General features: G+C 34.6%; 1 protein-coding gene across 4 annotated transcripts in view; it reads right to left on the bottom strand.

Moving 5' to 3' along the window:
- The window catches only part of ADAM10 (ADAM metallopeptidase domain 10), a 115,683-nt gene that overhangs the window by 12,047 nt on the left and 82,008 nt on the right, over positions 1-21,628 (bottom strand). For all 4 annotated transcript variants that reach the window (XM_023616648.2, XM_070235892.1, XM_023616656.2 and 1 more), the window contains 6 exons: positions 14,984-15,147; positions 11,250-11,433; positions 6,329-6,479; positions 5,331-5,514; positions 4,502-4,610; positions 3,814-4,034 (listed from right to left, as the gene is read on the bottom strand). In XM_023616648.2, coding sequence (XP_023472416.1) covers positions 3,814-4,034; positions 4,502-4,610; positions 5,331-5,514; positions 6,329-6,479; positions 11,250-11,433; positions 14,984-15,147 — 1,013 coding nt within the window. The remainder of the gene's footprint in view (positions 1-3,813; positions 4,035-4,501; positions 4,611-5,330; positions 5,515-6,328; positions 6,480-11,249; positions 11,434-14,983; positions 15,148-21,628) is intronic.

Raw genomic sequence — 21,628 nt, 5'->3', positions numbered from 1 at the left:
AGTTCATAAAATTATGGCAAAATATGAGAGCAGAAATTAATTCAAAAATGAGAACTAGTTAATTCTTGTCAAAATAATAATAAAAAGACAAGCTCTTGATAAATCTGAAGAAAATAAATGGCCACAAATAACAGGCAATTATTTTAAAAGAGAAGGGGAAATACAATGATAAATTTGGAAGAAATAAAGGACAAAGATGGTTTTCTGTGTCAAACCTAAGAGAAAAAATGTAGAACGTCTGAACACATCAATAACTATGAAAGAAACTGAAAAAGAATTACAATACCCTCCACTCTTATTTAAAGAAAAGGAGACTGGGGCCAGCCCCATGGCCTAGTGGTTAAGTTCAGCATGCTATGCCTCAGCAGCCCAGGTTTGGTTCCCAGGCACGGACCTACACCATTTGTTGGCAGACATGCTGTGGCAGTGACCCACGTACAAAACAGAGGAAGACTGGCACAGATGTTAGCTCAGGGCGAATCTTCCTCAAGCAAAAAGAGAAAGATTGGGGGCTGGCCCCATGGCCGAGTGATTAAGTTCACACACTCCGCTTTGGCAGCCTGGGGTTTTGCCAGTTCATATCCTCGGCACAGACATGGCACTGCTCATCAAGCCATGCTGAGGTGGCATACCACATGGCACAACCAGAGGGACCTGCAAACTAGAATATATAACTATGTACTGGGGGGCTTTGGGGAGAAGAAGAAGAAGAAGAAGAAAAAAAAAAGATTGGCAACAGATGTTAGCTAAGGGTGAATCTTCCTCAGCAAAAAAAAGAAAAAGAAAAAGAAAAGGACATAATGATAAAGGGTCTCAACAGATTTACTGACAAATGCTCTCAAACTTCTCAAGAACTAGATGACTCTTTGATAAATCCAAAGAATGTTTATCATTACCTCCTGACCAGACACACAGTAGGCACTTGGCAAATACAGAATGTATTTTTGAAAAATACATTCAAAACATTATTGTCAAAAACAACTTCTTCCCAGGAAAGAAAGTAAGTTTTTATCATATCATTTCTATGGTACCAGTAGAAGTCAGTAACTCATGCCCTAAAGGATTAAACTGTTAAGGTTCTTCCCACTCTACCCTACATTAGGAGAAAGATGCCTAGAGAAACATACTAGTATACTAGAGAAAGGAGACAATGCCCCTAGCACCACTGGAAAGAAAAGTCACTGAAACTAACCCCTCATTCCTTTCATAGTTTCTTACACCAGAGCATGCTAATAACCTATATTACTAACTAGATGGACACTTTCCTGACATGATGAAATACCAAAGCAAGAGCTATTAATGTCACAAAATAAACTCTGCTACAAAAGTGAACTCTGCGGGTAACACAAATGAGACAAATAACTTATAAGGAATTGGATGTTTATCTTATTGTTTGACTTGGTTAATGCCCCCAAATGCAGCAACGGCGTAGTGGTACTCTTCAGGCATTATGGACCTTCTTATCTGAAAAAGCAGTATGTGAATAACAACGACGGTATAAAACAAAAGCATTCTACATTCACTTAAGGCAAACTCGTTTAAAAACCTAAAACTGCCTGATTAATCAGTTCCAGAGCATAAGAAAAGACTTCATATTATCAATTAATTGTAAGAAGCATTCCACTAACTCCTCAAATCTAAAATATGAAAAAAGATTTTAATAATACTTTAAATAAAAGATCACTTCTATTCAATATTTTTAAAATAGGAATAAATGAGCTTTCGAAATTCTAAATAAAGTGAGTCAAAACTGGAGATAATGGAGAAAAGTAAAAAAAATGTTTTTAGAAGATATAATTTACTATCTAGAAAACAAAATATCTAGCACAACAAATACGCAGTAGATCCCCATTATTAGATTTCTTTTTGAACACATTGTCCTCTACAGTAGGCACATATATCAGAGTTCAACTTATTCTTATCAGAGATAATCAGGAAAAAGAACTGGATCTGAGTTGAAAACAGGGAAGTAAAGGGCCAAGAAAGGGAAGCTACTTGAAGTCACAGAATTGACAGATGCCAGAAGACGATCTGAGTCTTTGTGCAATTCCCAAGCCTGTACTCATCCAGTTCACCACAGTGCCAGAAGATGCCTTGAGCTTAAGTGATATTTATTGAACAACTATTATGCACCAAGCACAGGAGTACAAAAATGAGTAACATATCATATTTTAAGGAGAGCTAAACTAAATCAATTGCCCAATTATTTGGTTTAGAATCTAGGTCTGCTAAATCCAATTTCAATGATCCTCCAACTACATAGTTACTACATACCTAAAAATCACATATTCTAACATGCAAAGTATTATTCTTTCTATGTATAATAAGCATCATTTTAATGCTGGAGAGAATTCCAAAAATTTTATTGTAGAATGTTATCACAGGAGTACCAGGGGCCGACCCCATGGCCTAGTGGTTAAGTTTGCGCACTCTACTTTGGCAGCCTGGGGTTCACTGGTTCAAATCCTGGGTGCAGAACTACATACTGCTCATCAAGCCATGCTGAGGTGGTGTCCCACATAGAAGAACTAGAATGACTTACAACTAGGATATACAACTATGTACTGGGGCTTTGGGGGGAAAAAAAAAACAGGAGAAGATTGGCAATAGATGTTAGCTCAGGGCCAATCTTTCAAGCATTAAAACAAGAAAGTGCCAAAAAGGGCTGACAACTACACAGACAACCTTTCGTGTGCTTTTTTTTTTTTTTAAAGATTTTATTTTTTTCCTTTTTCTCCCCAAAGACCCCCAGTACATAGTTGTATATTCCTCGTTGTGGGTCCTTCTAGTTGTGGCATGTGGGACGCTGCCTCAGCGTGGTTTGATGAGCAGTGCCATGTCCGCACCCAGGATTAGAACCAACGAAACACTGGGCCACCTGCAGCAGAGCGCGCGAACTTAACCACTCAGCCACGGGGCCAGCCCCTCGTGTGCTCTTAAGGCATCCTCAGTCCTATACACACACAAAAAAAATGTAACAAATAATTGCGAAGGAAGGAGAGGAGGAGCAGAGTTCTAAGCCAATTTCCAAAGCAAACTCATTTAGTTCAGGTATAGCACATTCTCAAAAACATCACTTGCAAGCTTCCTACTGATATTTTAATGTAATCACTTAGAAATATGAATATTTAGGTGACTTGAGATAGTCATTCTCAGTGGTCTTTTAAGACAATTTCAGGTAATTCAACATCTGTAAAACTTGGAGAAATGTGGACTTAAAAATAATACAGTTCAGGGGATTTACGTTGGATGAACATCCAAAATCATTAACAAATCTGCAAAAGGCTCTGTATCTGATCTTATCCTATTCAACATTTCCTATCACAGACAAGATGTAGACCCAGAAATTATACTGAAACTTCAGAAAAAAACTTCAGAAATCACCAATTTCTCTTTCATCTCTCCTGTTCAGTGAAGTAGAACCCGCAGCTGGCTATCTGTCACATTGAGACATGGGAGAGGATAAAAACAAGCAGCGCTTTCCAAAACAACTTGAGGAAAAAGACTCATGAAAATGTCCTAATCATATGGACCAAAGAAGGAAGTAACATGAACCAGGGAGCAGAGTAAAACAGAATGACTCCCATCACTTACTAACCAAGCTATTAATGATACACATGTGGAGATTCTGATCACTTTAGAAGAAAATAATCCCCAGGGATATTTGAACTTTAAAAATTATTCTACAGATAAAGTAACTCCAATATGAACAGAAAAGTGATTTTCTCATAACATTGGTGACCTCTAGCCAAGTAAAATTATCATCAAACCATTTTAAGATAAGGTTTCTTTATAAATAAGAACTGTACTTACCACAATCCATTCAGCAATGTTTTCATAGAGCTCTGGACTAAAAATTGCTTTCTTAAGCCTAGCTAGAGGACCATCAGCATCTACTAATCTGCACCGCATGAAAACATCACAGTAGCCTCTAAAATCATTGCAAGGGGATCCAGGTTGCAGGGTGATGGTTCGACCACTGAAATGCTTGCTCCACTGCACAGACCCTGTACTGGCACAAGTTGATGGATCCACTGGAAAATAAGCGCCAAATAAGTTGAAGATCAGATTTCCTATCAGACTTGTTAAAGAGAGAGGGAGGGAAGGAAGAAACTGCCTAAAATCATTACCATGACATTTTATATAGACTGTCATTAGTTAGGCTGGATACCACCATTGGCAATTCACCTTAAATGTTACAATATAAACAAACAACTAGCAACTCCTGACTTAGTGCCTACAATGGTTTTAAAACCTTCTAATAGTGTTTATGCTAATTATTGCTGTAAAACTAGGTTGTTGTCTAGTTTATCATTTTAAAAACACCATAGAGACTGTAATACTAGAAACACAATGCTATGCTACATTTAAAAATTTCTCAAGAGGATCGATTTAGCTAGAAATTATCTGTCCAAACTGCATATAAAGTTTAACACTTAAAATTTAGGAGAAAATAAGGTTTTGAAACAGATTTTATACTCCTGTATTTTAAAAGCCTTACTCTTCTTCATACAGCAGACATGGCATAATTCCTTATCATCTTTGCCATCAGAACTGGCACAGGTACACTCCTCCAGGCCATATTTCTCACAGATGGAACCTGCACATTGCTGAAAGAAAAATCAAAGACCAATTATTGAATACCTATCCGGTCAAACCCCTTGTTCACAGTGGTGGACAGACAGGTATAAGCCTCCAACACCAAAATAAATACGTAGAAATACAAGTGGGGAAAAAAAGAGCATAGATGAGTATCAGAAATGCATCATATAAACACATTGGAAAAAAACTAAGTACAAATAACATAGTACATCTTTTAAAGAAACGCCAACTTTAAAAAGTCTAAACAACACAGAGAAAGAGATTAGATGAGCATCAATTTTATGTTGGTTATTACGGCTCTTTTATAAGAAAAGAAAGATGAAATTTTCCTCATGTGGAAGAAAGTGATTTTTTAGCCAAGAAAACTTTAAAGGCTTCACATTCAGAGAAAATGACCAGAAGAGTTATTTTATTTAGGCTGTTAAAATATGAATATATAAAACTTAAAAGCAGTACAAAGTCACATGCCTAGTTGTATAACTATTTTTCTCTAGAGAATATCAAACACATGCAGTGGCAAGATGAAAGACATGTCAGGAACTAATCGAATGCCACCAGGCACTTCACATAATGCATTCATGGCTTTGGGGGGAATAGATAGGGATATTATTGAATCAGGGACTGAGATTAATTACTTTAACTATGCAGCTTTAATTGTCAACAAATAATTATTCTGAAAAAGCAGGCTTTATAAAACTAAATAAAAAACATATAAATCAAATGCTTACCCCATTAATGCACACTTGTGTATGCCTATTACAGTCTGTAAAGTTCTGTTTGGGGTCAGAAGCTGGGCAGAGAGCTGTGACGCCATTACACATTCCTTCTTTTGCACAGTCTGAATCATCCCGACATTTCTCAGTTTTTGACTTGAATGCACACTGTGCTGTACAACAGGGACCCTGACTTGGACTAGAAGAACATTAAGTGATTAAAGAAAATCACTAGAATATTTCCTATATATACAGATATGGTTCTAATTTTTAAGTCATAAACCCTATCTTTTAAATGGTAAGTATGCTACTGGTATACAACTTCATATATGGAATAAGAGGCTACTAAATTTCAACATTCCAGTAAGTGTAGAAAAGTGATTAAGTGTCTTATTTTTATAATCAAGACATACTATATTCAGCATTCTTATCATATTTGCCTTTAGTGAAAGGCTATAATGGAAAATGGATATAATATTAGGCAAGTTATCAGTATTTTTCATAGTTAGGTGATACATTAGTCAATTTATCAATTTTTCTCACATTTATATGCTAAAATCAAACTAGGATACATAGACCAGCCATTTAAAAAGTCCTACACAAACAATATTCTATTGCTTATATCTATCACTACTGAAGTAATTTGACAAGTGAAATAATTATATGACACTAAGTTCTAAGAGCATGGAATCCATATTACTTAAATATTTAAAGTTAAAAATCTAAAAATATGGATGGTAGCCACATTTTTAAAGCTAGGAACTAAATAGTATGTGTGTCATTGAGCATCCTTTGCATGTTCCTTTTTAACACCTACCACATAAATTACAACTAGGTCACACTGCCAACAACAGTGCACTAAGCAGTGCTACACCAGAAAATAAATAAAACCAAACAACAACAAAGTCAAAGTTTCAAAACCATCTGCATCTCTCAATCTCAGTTTTAAATTTATCATAACTGCCTTCAGGTGACTTTATGGAACATAACCATTACTGGAATTAGCAAGGTACCTGCACTGTTTTCCAGGCTTCAGCTTGCATTTTTTCCCCTCTGGCTGGTTTGCATCATAGCAGCACTCATCTTTACACTGGTCACTATAGCCACAATCACATTCTTCACCTTGCTCTACCATTCCATTGCCACAAATAGGTTGGCCAGATTCTGAGGGAAATAAGACAAAGTAAGCCTTGTATGCACACTTTAATTTTATTTAAATTCATAAACTCTTCAGAGCCTCGTAACAAAGGGAGAAAAGAAAATTCTGATAAGAAAAGTAGAACAAACTAAGAATCTGGAAATCAGCAGACCTAATTCTAACAGTGACTCAGTCACTAACCAGCAATGTGGCCTTCGGCAAGTCACTTGCCTTTTGGGCAGCCTCAGTTTCTTAATCTGTATAGTGAGGGGATTTGACCTGATGGTCCCTGCTAAGGCCCCTTCTAGAAGTGGTAACCTTCTATTTAGGCCATGCCACACTGAGCTTTATTGAACAATGACCGTATATTTATATTAGACAAACAGAAATTAAGTTAGTGCTTCATCAACCAGAAAAAAATTTAAACTTTTTGTTAGACAGAAAATACAAATAGAAGTTAAGTTAGTGCTTCATCAACCAGAAAAAAATTAAAACTTTTTGTTAGACAAAAATTTCAAACACACACAGAAGTAGTAAACAAATAATACAATGAACTCCCATGTACCAATCACTGAGCTTTAACAAGTGTCAACAACATGCTGTAAACAACTCCACCAAAAATATTCATTTGTTCTTGTAAATACTCCAGGATGAATATAAGAAATAAGGAGTTTTTCCTTTTTTAAATCTACCCATAATACCATTATCATATCTAAAAATATCAACAACATGCTTAATAGCATCGAAAGCCAATCCACGTTCAATTTTCCTCAACCGTCTCTTCACAATTGGTTTATCTGAACCAAGTTCCACACAAGGTTCCCCAACCTCTCTTCCCATGGTTGCTTCTGGTTGACAGGTATCTTAAGTTCTGTTAATATACAACAGGTTCCTTCCTCTCTTTTTATTCTTACAGTATTTATTTATTAAAGAAATTGGGTCATTTTGTCCTATGGAATTTCCCACATTCTATTTGGCTGATTGTATCCTAGTCAATAAGGGACTTTTTAAAAATACACATTAATTTTGCTCCTTAGCTAGACCAAGCTCCCCAATGGAAAAATCATGTATTATTTATATCTTGTATTCCCACCAAGTTGAGCAGTAATGAGTCAAATCTTGGTTCACTAAGGTTAGAGTGTTGGGTCAAAGCATAGGGAATAATTTTAGAAAAATTCTTAGGCTCTCTTTTAAAGTTCTTTGATTTTTGCCAATGGAGTTTAAAATTAGAACAGGAATGCTACTCTTTGTAAGATCACAAAATCACAGAACTTTAGCATCTGCAGGGAAATGATAAAAATCAAATGCCTTCATTTTATAGAAAAGAAAACTGACTTAGAGAGAGTTTGTGACTTACGAGAAACCATTTCTCCCAGTGTGGGCAAAACACAGGCTAAACCTAGGCCTCCTAGATCTAAGATCTGGTGCTCTCTCCTTCTACTACACCAAATCATTGTGGAAAAGAACTGTAGTACAGGCTTCAAGCTGAGAACTGAGTAAGTAGAAGGGAATACATCTCAAGCACAGGAACCCAACAGGAAGCATATCTGAATCAAAAATATTCTAGGAAGATTAGCTTTATATTCAGAAAGATCAATTTTATCTTAACCACATCAAATATTAAAGGACATCTTGGAGGAAACTGAAGCTCGCATCCCTCTCTTTCATTTTATACCATCTCCTTTGCCCTCTAAAACTAGAAGCATGCACATGCATATATACACTAAGTAAATAATAATGATTTTTCTAAAGTCTGGTAATAATCATTTTTTAATTCATGTGACATGTAATTTAGGAGAAGAGGAAAAATGATAAAGCCAAAAAGCCTTTGATGCAATATTTACTACATATTAATTTTCATTTCATATAGAAATATTACTTCAAATCAGCTATTTGCGAACAGCTTAAACACATAGAAAAGGTGCTGTTTAAATGCAAAAATTATAATAGGTACATATTTCATTTTAATTTAAGAAATAAATTTCCTTCCCGTAATATCTACAAAGCAATATGCTCATTTTTAAAAGTTAGAAAGTTTATTGTGAAAACTCTATTCACAAATGAAGAATCTATTTAGCATTTCTGTGTTAAAAAGCTTTAGAAAAACTACCACTGATAACAACAATAACAAAAACAACATCAATGTAATTTTAATCTGCCCCTTTAAAAGAAAAAGAAGGCTTTAAAAGAAAAGGCCAATAAATAAAAGTAAAAATTGATAATTTGGATCTCATCAAAATTTAACTTTTCCTCTGGGAAAGACTCTGAAGAGGATGAAAAGACAAGCTACAGAGTGGGATAAAATATCTGCAGACCAATATCTGACAAACCACTACTATCTAGCCTACGTAAAGAACTCTCAAAACTCAACAGAAAAACAATCCAATTAGAAATGGCCAAGAAACATGGACAGTTCACCAAAGAAGATATACAGATGGCAAATAAGCACATGAAAAGATATTCAACATCGTTACTCATCAGAAAAATACAAATTAAAATCACAATATCACTATACACCTATCAGAAAGGGATACAAAAAAATAATAAAAATACCAAAAGCTGGCAAGGATACAGAGAAATTAGATCCTCAAACACTACTAATGGGAATGTAAAATAGTACAGTCATTCTGGAAAACTGTTTGGCAGTTTTGAATAAATAAAAACATAATTAATTAGTATGTGATCCAGCAGTTGGATTTGGGGGCATTCTTCCCAGAGAAATAAAAACTTATGCTCACATAAAAAAACCTGTACATGAATGTTTATGGCTGCTTTATTCATAATAGCCAAAAACTGAAAATAGCCCAGATGTCCTTTAACGGGTGAATGGTTAAACTGTGGTACAGACATACCATGGGATACCACTCAGCAGTAAAAAGGAACAAACCATTGATATAGGCAACAACTTGGATGACTTTTCAGGGAATTATGCTGAGTGAAAAAAGCCAATCCCAAAAGGTTACATATTGTATGCTTCCATTTATATAACAGTTTTGAAGTGACAAAATTTTAGAAATGGAGAATGGTTTGGTGGGGCTGGTGAGGGGACAGCAGGAGGGAGGCGGGTGTAGTTATAAAAGGGTAACACTAAGAGTTTCTTGTGGTGATGGAACTGTTTTGTTGGTGGTGGATACATAAACCCATACATGTGATAAAATTGCATGGAACTAAACAAACAGAGAGAGAAATGAGAACAAGAAAAACTGGGGAAATCTGAATAAGATCTGTGGATCGTATCAATGTCAATATCCTGGTTGTGATATTGTACCGTACAGTTTTGCAAGATGTTACCATTACAGGGAAATGGTTGAAGAGTACATGGAATCTCCATTATTTCTTAAAACTTCATGTGAATCTAAATTATCTCTATAAAAATTTTAATTAAAAACAAAAGGTCATAATGTTATGTCAATTACATCTCAATTTAAAAAGAAAAACAAAAGGCTATGCTTATCTGGAAAACTTCCTCAATTCTTTCTCCTATGTGGTCATACGTTTAACCCATCTGTGAGTATGCTTTACGTGTAAGGTGAGCAGGCCTTGGTGTTTGCCCTCAAGTAACTTATAATGTTGTGAAATAGGACCCAAATAAACATAATACAAGGTAGAATATTTAGAACACACTAAATGCCACAAGAGAGGCATAACAGATGAATAGATAAACAAAATGTGGTCTACCCATACAATGGAATATTATTCAGCCATAAAAAAGAGCAACATTCTGATACATGCTACAACTTGGATGAATCTTGAAAATATTATATTAAGTGAAATAAGCCAGACACAAAAGGACAAATATTGTACGATCCCACTTATATGAGGGACCTAGGATAGGCAACCTCATAGAGACAGAAAATAAATTAGAGGTTACTGGGGGCTGAGGAGAGAGGGGAGCAGGAGTTATTGCTTATTGGTTACAGAACTTCTATTTGGAGAGATGAAAAAAGTTTAGAAATGGATTATGATAACAGCTGCACAACATTGTGAATGTACTCAATTGCCAGTGAATTGTACACCTAAAACTAGTTTAAATACAAATTTTATGTTATATATATATCTTACCACAATAAGAAAAAAAAAGAATCTCATAGCAGCTTTATTCATATTAGCCCAAACCTGAAAAGCCCATGTGTTCAGCAACAGGACAGTGCATGAGCAAACTGTGATATATTCATACAATGCAATACTATTCAGCAATAAAAAATGGAACAAAATGCTAATGATGAATCTCAAAATACTATGCTGAGTGAAAACAGCCTTCCACAAAAGGGTACAAATTGTATGATTTCGTTAATATGAATTAAAACAAGCAAAATTTATTTATGGTGACATAAATCAGAATAGTGCTTGCCTCTCAGGGTGTGCTGGGGGCACAGACTGATTGGGGAGGGAAATGAAAGAACTTTCTAGGGTGATAGAAATGCTCTATATTTTGTTAGGTGCTTAGGTTACGCTGGTGAATGCATTTGTCAAAGCTCATCAAATGGTGGACTTAAGATTTGGGCATTTCACTTACGTAAACAACAAAAAAGAATCACAAACAATATTGAACTCTAGTTAATGATACGTAGGGGGAAGTGTTCAGGGCTGAGGTATACTGATATCTACAATCCACTTTAAAGTGTAACAAAAAAACATGGACTGAGGGACAGATAGATTGATAAATATGTGATAAAGCAAATACAGCAAAGTATTAACAACTATAAAATATAGGTGGGTGGGTACATGGGTGTTTACCATATAATTCTTTCAAATTTGCAAATATTCATAATAAAACGTTGGGACAATATACATACCAACAAAACAGTTGTTTCTCTTCTTCTCAAGAACTTGGCTTATATTTCTAATACTACAGAGTGAGAATTTATTGTTGTTAAGTTTGTCCCCAGATGTTGCTCTTGCATACATGATGTAATTGCCATTTTCTTTTTGTCCTAAATTCTTCGATTCTCCTGGAGTGCACTCTGTTCCAGAATCATGCTGTCAAACAGAACAGAGTTACATAAACAGGAAGTAAAATAAGGTTTTCAGGTCATCTGATTAAATGTAATTTCTCATCAGAACAACCATGGAATCTTGTCGACTCTCCTTTAGAAAGGAGCTTACAATTGTTTTAGACTGTGAGAAGGAAAACAATCTACTCTTTTAGGGGCCACTATCTTAGAAGGGAAGGAAAAATCAGTGAAGGTCTAACCACAACAATTTATAGCTTTGTAAGTAGGGAATAGAATGGAGGATAAACTGTCATAAAATTCTATTAAAAAAAAGCTCATCTACTTTTAAAATTAGTAACAGGAATATAACCTACTTAAAAACTACTGAATATTCTTTAAAATACACACTAAATTACATGTTATAGCTAGTTCAGAGGAGACAGAGGTGGGGAAAGATAAGAAACAAAAGAGAATGGCATGTGGCTAATTACACACATGATAGGCATTTAAGAGAGTTGACTTATTAACTAGTACATAGGAGAGAGAAGTAAATGCTGACTAGGGATAGAAACACAATGATCTATTTTTCAGTAAAAATTAAGAAAAGCCCAGAGGCTGGGGCTGACTCCGTGGCCGAGTGGTTAAGTTCGTGCGCTCCGCTGCGGCGGCCCAGGGTTCGGATCCTGGGTGCGGACATGGCACCACTCGTCAGGCCACGTTGAGGTGGCGTCCCACATCCCACAACTAGAAGGACCTGCAACTAAGATATACAACTGTGTACAGGGGGGGTTTGGGGAGATAAAGCAGAAAAAAATAAAATAAAATAGTCTTTCTATATTTAAAAAAAAAAAAAGAAAGAAAGAAAAGCCCAGAGGTAAAACCACAACATTACTCTACAGAATAAAACAGGAGACATACATGTACATATGCATAGAAATGGTTTTTGGTGTTGCTAAATATTATTGAATTATTAGATACATACAGAAAAGTACCAAACCACAGCTCCATGAATTTTCTCAAAGTAAATACACTTATGTGACCAGCATTGAGATCAAACTTGTCAGAAAGGGTGGAAAACATTGCTCCTAGAGTAAGAGTTCTATATAATTAAATTATTGTTTTGAATACCCAAGAATACTACCCTCCAGAAAGAAAAGGAATCTCAAACTTCATCTAAGTTATTTTCATTTTCTACTCCCCAATCTAAAGCAACTATTAAAAATACGATACATTTATTTTTATTCTTCCTGATACATCTTGCCTTCCTCCTGAACCTAGAATCAGTATGTAATAACCCTTTACTATTCTCCACTATTTTCTTGCCTTATGTTTTCATTCTATAGAATTTAACTTGGTTCCTGATAACGTATGGCACTGGAATTATTCTCAGCATTAGAATTTCAGAAATAGAAAGAAAAAAATCCCAATACTACATGACTGTTGATGTCATCACAGAATATCTTACCACCTTTCAATTGAATAAGTATTAGTGTGTGTCCAATATTAGACAAGGAGGAACTAAAATATAATATAAAACCATAAAGATGAGTTAAGGCACCGTCCCTAGCCCTCAAAAGACTTACATTCTTTTTAAAAGGCATAGCAAATTTTGATATCCCTGCCTAGTCTGACTCTCTGCCCCATAAATCCATGACAGATATTACTAATCAATTATTATTTTACTAGCCCAGAGGACATTGTAATGGATCATCATTAATGACCATGGAAGGAGGAATGGGTTATAAACAAGCATGGCTGCTACTTATCATCACAAAAGGGTTTAATAAAACAAGCATACAAATAAGCAAAACATAAAATAGAATAGAAAGGCCATCTTGACCATACCCCAAAAAGTGCTGTCAGAACTCAAATAAAGAGAATGATTTCACAAAGAAACTATCCTAGTTTGACAAGAAAAACTCCTTCCTGACTATAAAAACAATACATATTCTTCCAGAAAATGTACAAAAGAAAAAAACAGATAAAAATTCAATCATAATCCACCACCCACAATAACTACTAACATTTAGGTCTATTTCCTACCTGACCTGTATCTAGTCATATCATATTTTAATACAAAATTTGGGCTATACCATGTGTACAGTTATATCCATGGTTTCTTTCAGCTTAACAGGATAGGGGAAGCACTGAAAAACTTGATCTTTAAATGACTGCAGAGCATTCTATGATACTTTCCTACTGTGGGGCCACTTAGGCTGTTTAAAATTTTTTGCTATTATAAATAAAACTGCAATGGATACCTTTTTTATTTTCATTTTTGAAATGTACATAAATCTTTGACAGATTCTGCATTTATTTCTTTTAGTTGGATTCCCAGAGGTAGAGTTATTGAGTTAAAAGGTCAAACATTTTAAGGGTCCTCATATACTGCCAAGCTGCCTGACAAAAGGGCCATAACAACACGGATCAAGATTTCAGTAGGCAGAGATGGGAAGAAATTGACTTCTTGGCAGAAGGAAAGTTTTTAAAGGACAATAAAGTACTTAATTTGACAGGAGAGGGGAGATAACACTGGAAATATACTTGGATCCAAATTATGAAAAACCCTAAATGCTAAGATAAGGAAACTCTATCAGCAGGTACTAGAAGTAAGGTTGTAAACAGAAGTAACATGATCAGAATGATCAAAACTATACCGTATATGTATGGTAGCATGAACAACATGCACAAAGGAAAGGGGTATGATTAGGCATGGCAGAATCATTAAAAGTAGTCTGGTATGATAGGAAAAGATAGCAAAGTAGACAAAGAATATGACCCAATTTATCCACTAAACAATAAGCAATAAGTAATATAGTATTAATGTACTAAAAACACCTTTTCTGGCAACTGAGTATGAAATAGATGAAAATCACTGAATCTGAATCAAAAGTCGGCAAACAGTAGCCCATAGCCCATTTTCATACGGCCTAAGCTAAGAATGGTTTTTCCAGGTTTAAAGGATTGTAAAAACAACAAAGAAAAATATGCAACAGAGGCCAAATGTTACCCCCAAAGCCTAGAATATTTACTAGTAGGTCCTATACAGAAAAAATTTGTCGACCCTATTCTGGATGATGGGCATAGGAGAGTTTGTTGTACTATTTTTCTCTACTTTTGTGTATGTTAAAAATTTTTCATACTGAAAGATTTTAAAATGTCAATCTCATTCTAAAGTAAAGAAAGACAAATCTAATACACTCCAATAATGCTTTAACAGAAACCAAGCAAAAAAACAAACCCCTCCACAATTTGCTAACATTCAAAATGTACTTTAAACAATGACAAATGATTCTCATTCAACAAATATTTGAATGAACCATATACCAGGCACTGTTCTAGGGCCAGGAGACATAGAAGTAAATGAAACAGACAAAATCCTTGCCCTCATAGACTTCTGGCATTGTTATACTTACTTTGTTATTTCTGTCACAAATATTCTTTCTCCCTTTCAGTATGGTCAAGTACATTACTGTATTCTGACATATGAAAACTAAACATTCATATGTACTTGTTTTCACTGTGAACAAAAAAAATCTCTCAACATATAAGTTACGTTAATAACTTTAAAAATCTACTAATCAGGCAATACTTACTGGAGAACCAAAGTTATGTCCAACTTCATGAGCAAAAGTAATGTGAGACACTTTGGGGGGTACATGAGACCCATAGTTCTGAACAGTAATAATTCCAGTGTTCAAGGACTTCTTCTTACCATCTGAATACAGCTTACTTTTTTCACATATTCCTCCAGAGCTTCCTAATTCAGAACAAAAGATGGCTAAATTAGCATCAATTTTCCAAAAAAATAACTTTCTAATATATGCTGTATTAAATTAAAACATTTTATATTTTGAGTCCAAAATACAACAGGTATCCACAAATATCAAATACTCAAGTTTCTTTGATCCAAGATTAGGAAGCCATTTCAAAAAAAAATTTTAATGGCACACATAAAGAAATTCCCAGGTTTGAGTACAAAGCTCTTATAAAATGTTCCTCTTCATAATAAAACGTCCCCCAATTTTTGCTCCCATTAATTTAGCAAAATAAATATTTAAGTTTCTATTAAATTTGAATATATCAGTATTTACAGTGAATCAAAGCCTATACCTTTTCATCTTTTAAAAAGAAAATTTATATTTAACTTAAATAAAAATTGAACAAAATATTCTCAAGTAGAATCTGAAAAGTCACTTCTACAAACAATAGCAGGGACACATAGGAGTATGTGATTCACTATTCTGTGAGGCAACATACAATATATTTAAAAAAAAGAAAAGACTTAGAGGCGGGGGGCTGGGGAAAATAGGGAGAGGTTGGTAAAAGGTAGAAACTTTTAAGATGAATAAGGTCTGAAGATCGAATGTATAACATGATGACTATAGTTGATAACACTGTATTATACAAATGAAATCTGCCAAGAGAGTAGAACCTAAACATTCTCACTAAAAAAAGAAAAGAAAAAGGTAAATATGTGAACTGATGGATGTGTTAATTAACTTAATAGGGGGAATCCTTTCATAATGTATACGAATATTAACTCATCACGGTGATTTGATCACACCTTAAATATCTTACAATTTTATTTGTCAAATATACCCTGATAAAGCTGAAAAAAAAAAAAGGAAAAAGCAAAGAATTATGTCAAGTGGGTAAAACAAAAAGGAGGAGGGAAGGAAGGAGAGAAGGTAGGAAGGGAAAGAGCAACTGTGGCAAAAGATTAACCGATTAATCTATCAGTTCACTCCATTATTCTTGCAACTTTTCAATAGTTTTGAAATTTCTTTCAAAATAATTTCAAAAAATTAAATTATGATTTTCCAATGTCTTGAGAATACTTTCAAATTTTAAAAGAAAACTTGTAATTCTACTTTTATCACACATATTAAACCATTTTAAAATTCACCTGTTCATTAATAGTTCCTGAACTTTAGATTAGAGTTTAATACCAAAAAAAGTGCTAAAGTGCTAAAAGCAGTTAACATAAGAAATTAGAAAAAGAACAACAAGAAAATCAGAAACTGGCTGGCCAATCCATGTCTTTATGTACACTGCACCAAGAAGACCACAGCTCTTTTAACAACTCTATGAAAGACTTTTAGTGAGAAGTTCTTTAGTTTACAATCACATTTAAAAGCTTTCTCTATTTGACTTTTCATTAAAATACAATCAAATGCATTAGGGTATTCTGATAACTGGATCAAATTATTTCACATTAACTTTCCACACACAAAGTTACAACATAGTTTTATTAAATGATTAAAAAAATCTAATATTTATAATCCCTGATAAAGCATATAATAGAAGGCAATTCAAAATAGATCTGCAAAAATGGCATGACATTACAATTGCTGCCCTCTTCCTTTTAATATTAGAAAGTGTATGGCAACAAACCATAAGTATGAATTACTGTTACAGTATGATTTAGGAAGTTGAAATGATCATGTGATTCACAGAAAACCGAAAGACTGAGCCATATGCAGATTTTAACCAGCAAAAGATTGACAACCTTTATGATATCCAAAACTTACTATCTTTTCTACACAGAAAACTAAATAGAAAGAACAGCAAATGATTTGTGAATATTTAATATCTTTTCTTAACCTAGTTCTACTTTTGGAGATGAGTCCTAAGGACTGTATCACTATTTCTAGAAAATAGAAAACATATGAATAAGCACTCTGTATGTAATAATTATAGTCTACATTAGTGACGATTTGTCATACGGAAATTGGTCCAATGCAGTACTGCCAAAGTTGAATTAAGCATAGAAGACTCCACACTGCAAATCTTTATCAGTTAAAAAAAAAAAAGTAAATAGCATATATTAAAAACTCTAATATACTTCTCTGCATTTTTAAGGTCTATCTAGTTTAAGTGAAGATCATACACAAATTTGAGTGTATTCTTCTGAACTATAATCTTTGTAATTCATACCTTGTTTAACTTCCTAAACAACTGCTTTTGGTTTTAATGACTATGGCTTATAGGAAAGTTTAATATTTATTACAGACTAATAGCATACATTGGAATAATTCAATTATATAGGAAAAAATAAAATACTCTACCTAATTTTAAAAGTTATGGTTTAATTTTTTTAAAATACTGCAGCTAGTTTTGATATGCCAGAAACTCAATCAGTGATAAGATATCATATCTACCTATAACCAAATCACAACTCAAGTTCAGTAGTTGCTTCATATTATAAATTTAAAATTTTGCTACATATAATCATTATTGAAAAAACATAAATGTGAATAACAATGAGAAAGGTAAAATGTTTTAAGTCAAGTCAAAGTAATTACTGATGACTCAATAATCAACAAAGAAGTATAAGGATATTTTTTCTATCTACAAGATAAACTTTAAAACAGACACTCCCCCCAACCAAAAACAAATTAGAAAAACTATAAGGGTAATATAAGACCTTAACAGAGTCAATAAACACAGGTTTGATGTGAGCAGGCCTAAACACCTAAAACTTAATAGTAGCATGCTGACCACACAATATTAATCTACTGAGGAGCAATTTGAACCGGACCATAACACCACTCCCGGATCGGTTATTAGGAGATGTCTAAGCGCATTTCTTTGCCTTTCCTGTTTGGGAAGCAGTACTACATGTAATGGGTATGGACCAGAGATGTTAAACATCTTGTAAGGGACAGTCAAAACCTGCACAAAATCCCAACGTCAAGTCCTGTTGCAACATTCCAATGACGCAATTCTCCTAGCCTCGTAATTAGACTTTCAAGCAAGAGGTTAAGAATCTGATAGGCTCTGTGGGTTATCTTGAGAACCCCGTGTTGATCCCTATATGCCCTCAAATACTAATACATAAAGTCCAACTAAAATTTCTAAACCAAGAAAAACAAACATTTCTACCAAACGAAATGTCTCCAAAAAATCTTCATAAATGGTCACAGGAAAATGGAATGGTGCAGGATTAACTACGGAGATGAATTCCAGAGTTAGCCTTATTCAGCGGAACTGAGACTATGTTCATTAACTGACAACATTAAGAAGGATAATATACGAGCAGAATGCACCTAAATGAACAACAGAAAAAGGCTCCTCAAAAGGCATTTTGGAAGCATGTAGCAAATGAAGTCGAACAAAGGGATTATCTAATATAAAGAATTTACTTTGTTAAGGAGCCAATGTTTCAGTCTCTAAATTAAATAAGAGGCCACCTGCTTAACACAGAACTGTGCTTATATAAAGAAAAGTTTACGGAAATCTTTCCAGATTCATAACAAGACTGACTTTGTTTTGAAGACCAGATTTCTTTTTTTGGCTCTCTTCTAGGCCCTGTATAATTTTAAATGGGAACCTCCAAATCATCCCAGTTCACTAGCTGTTTCTACTTATCACGGATTTGGGGCAAGAGGTGCTGCTTTCATTAAGGAAACCCAAGGCAGCACCCAACTACAATATGGAATTAAATAAGAACCAATAAAAAGTAGTGTAAGAAAGGTTTAAAGATGAGAAACCTACTATTCAAATGTTTCAACCCTCATTGCTTTTCCGAGCTTAAGTGAGTCATTGACGAGAACTACAGCTAATAATTTGAGTAACCATTCTGTGAAAATTAACATAACGATATCACAACAAAATCCTTTCCACTACAATATATTTGAATAGTGAAGTATCTGCAGAACTAAACGAAATTTTAAGCTAAAAAATACCAACAGAATGAAAATTAATTAGGCCAAATAAAAATGAAAAAAAAAAGATTAAGAAAGTAACAGATCACAGAACAGATCAGCTATGAAATGCTATTTAAAAAAACAAGACAACAGCAAACATTACTAAGATCTATCTACAGGCAGATAGATGAAACATGAAGTCTCAGAGGAAGGGTAAAGACAGAAAAAATTATGATGAAAAGTAAAGTTGAAGTAAAATGATTTACCTGAATTTATAGAGCCAGACAGAGAAGAACATAATCTCCTAGCTCCCAATCCAGTGATCTTCCCATTAAACCATGACAACTATCAAAAACGATGCCTAAATATTATGGAGTAGTATTATTTTATAACTCCTTTCTCTTAAGAAAGAAGGAAATGGATTCTAACAATATAAAACCTCTACTAAGATGCAGGAAACATTTCAATTTCTTATTAGAAATGTCTTAGACAGAGAAAGCTAGGATGTTACAGTATATAACACAGTAATCTCCCCTTATCTGCAGTTTCACTTTCCACAGTTTCAGTTACCCGTGGTCAATCATGGTCCGAAAATGTGAAAATGGAAAATACCAGAAATAAGCAATTCTTAAGTTTTAAACTGAACGACATCCTGAGGAGCAAGATGGAAACTCATTCCGTCCCGCCCAGGACATGAATCATTCCTTTGTCCAGTGTATCTGTGCTGTATACGCCACCTAGCACGGCAGCCGTCTGGCTTATCAGATCGACTGTCAGGGTACCGCAGTGCTTGTGTTCAAGCAACCCTTATTTTACTTAAAAATGGCCCCAAAGTGCAAGAGTAGTGATGCTGGCAATTCAGATATGCTAAAGAGAAGCCATGAAGTGCTTCCTTTAAGTTGAAAAGGTGAAAGTTCTTGACTTAATAAGCAAAGGAAAAAAATTGTATGCTGAGATTGCTAAGATCTATGATAACTTTTATTGCAGTATATTGCTATAATTGTTCTATTTTGTTATTAGTTACTATTGTTAATCTCTTACTACGCCTAATTTACAAATTAAATTTTATCATAGGTATGTATGTATAGGAAAAACATAGTATTTTATAAGAAGTTTAGGTATTATCTGCAGTTTCAGACATCCACTGGGGGTCTTGGAACATACCCCTGTGGAAAGTGGAAGACTTCTATACCTAGGAAATACTACCAAATGCACTAAACCTGGATTCAAAAGGTCCAGATTCTAGGATTTGTGCGATACTGGGTTGGTCACAAAGTCTCTGAACCCAAGTTTCCTCATCTGTAGAATGGAGATAATAATACCTACTCCTCATAAGGGTACTGAAATAATCAATAAGACCAAATATATGAAGTGCCTTATAAAAAAATAAAATGTAAGTCAAATATAAAAGTTCAGGTAGTCTGAGGGCAAAGGGAAGTAAAGAATAAAGCTGTCAATGTTATGTCTTTATACTGGAAAACTTCATACTAGAAAACATTGGGTCAAAGGAACAAAGATCCCTTCTCTTTCCCACTTTAGTCCCCAATTCTTCTGTCCCTGCCTACCTCCTCTCCAGAAACTTGTAAAACAAAAAAAAAAGGCTTCTAAGAATGGGAGCTGGGGGTTTAACATAGAGTAAAGGGAGAGGGCATGAGATGAAGAACCCAGTAACAAAAATACAAGTAATGAGTCCCACAGTTTTCAATCCAGAACTCTGCCTACTGCTGCTTCAGTAAAATGAGCAGCACCAAAAATGGTCGTCCAAATACCGTAAACTAGATATAAAAACTAATTGTCCCCAAAACCTATAACACCAGTCTAATCATGAGAAAAACATCAGACAGATTGCAACAGAGGGGCATCCTACAATATACCTGACCAGTACTTCTCAAAATTGTCAAGATTATCAAAAAGAAAAGTCTGAGAAACCATCACAGCCAAGAGGAGACTAAAGAAACATGACAACTAAATGCAATGTAGTATCCTCGATGAGATCCTGGAATAGAAAAGGATCTTAGGTAAAAACTAAAGAAATCTGAATAAACTATGGGCTGACTTTAGTTAACAATAATGTATCAATACTGGTTTGTAACAAATGTACCATGCTAACGTAACCTGTTAATAATACAGGAAATTGGGGTTTACAGGGGATAGGAACTTCTTTATACTATCTGATCTGCTCGATTTTTCTGTAAACTAAAAATAGTCTATTCAAAAAAAAAAAAAAGTGGCTGCAACAACAGACATGAGGATATCTAAAGACTTAGGAAAAGCTGACCGAGCTCCTTCAGGAGCATTACATTCTTTCTTTAGGAAGATTAGCCCTGAGCTAACATCCATGTCGATCTTCCTTTATTTTATATGTGGGATGCCTGCCACAGCATGGCTTGCCAAGCAGTGTGTAGGTCCACACTCAGGATCTGAACCAGTGAACCCTGGGCTGCTGAAGCAGAACGTGCGAACTTAACTGCTGTGCCACTGGGCTGGCCCCAGGAGCATTACATTCTTAACGAACAATAGTTTGGAGTTGAAAATGCACAATGGCAGGAAGTTTGTAGTCTGAGATCATCCAGTCATTTGTCCCCAGGA

The sequence above is a fragment of the Equus caballus genome, chromosome 1, assembly GCF_041296265.1.
Source record: "Equus caballus isolate H_3958 breed thoroughbred chromosome 1, TB-T2T, whole genome shotgun sequence".
Taxonomy (NCBI): domain Eukaryota; kingdom Metazoa; phylum Chordata; class Mammalia; order Perissodactyla; family Equidae; genus Equus; species Equus caballus.
Note: the sequence above shows the minus strand (reverse complement) of the source record. Positions and strands in the feature narration are given on the sequence as shown.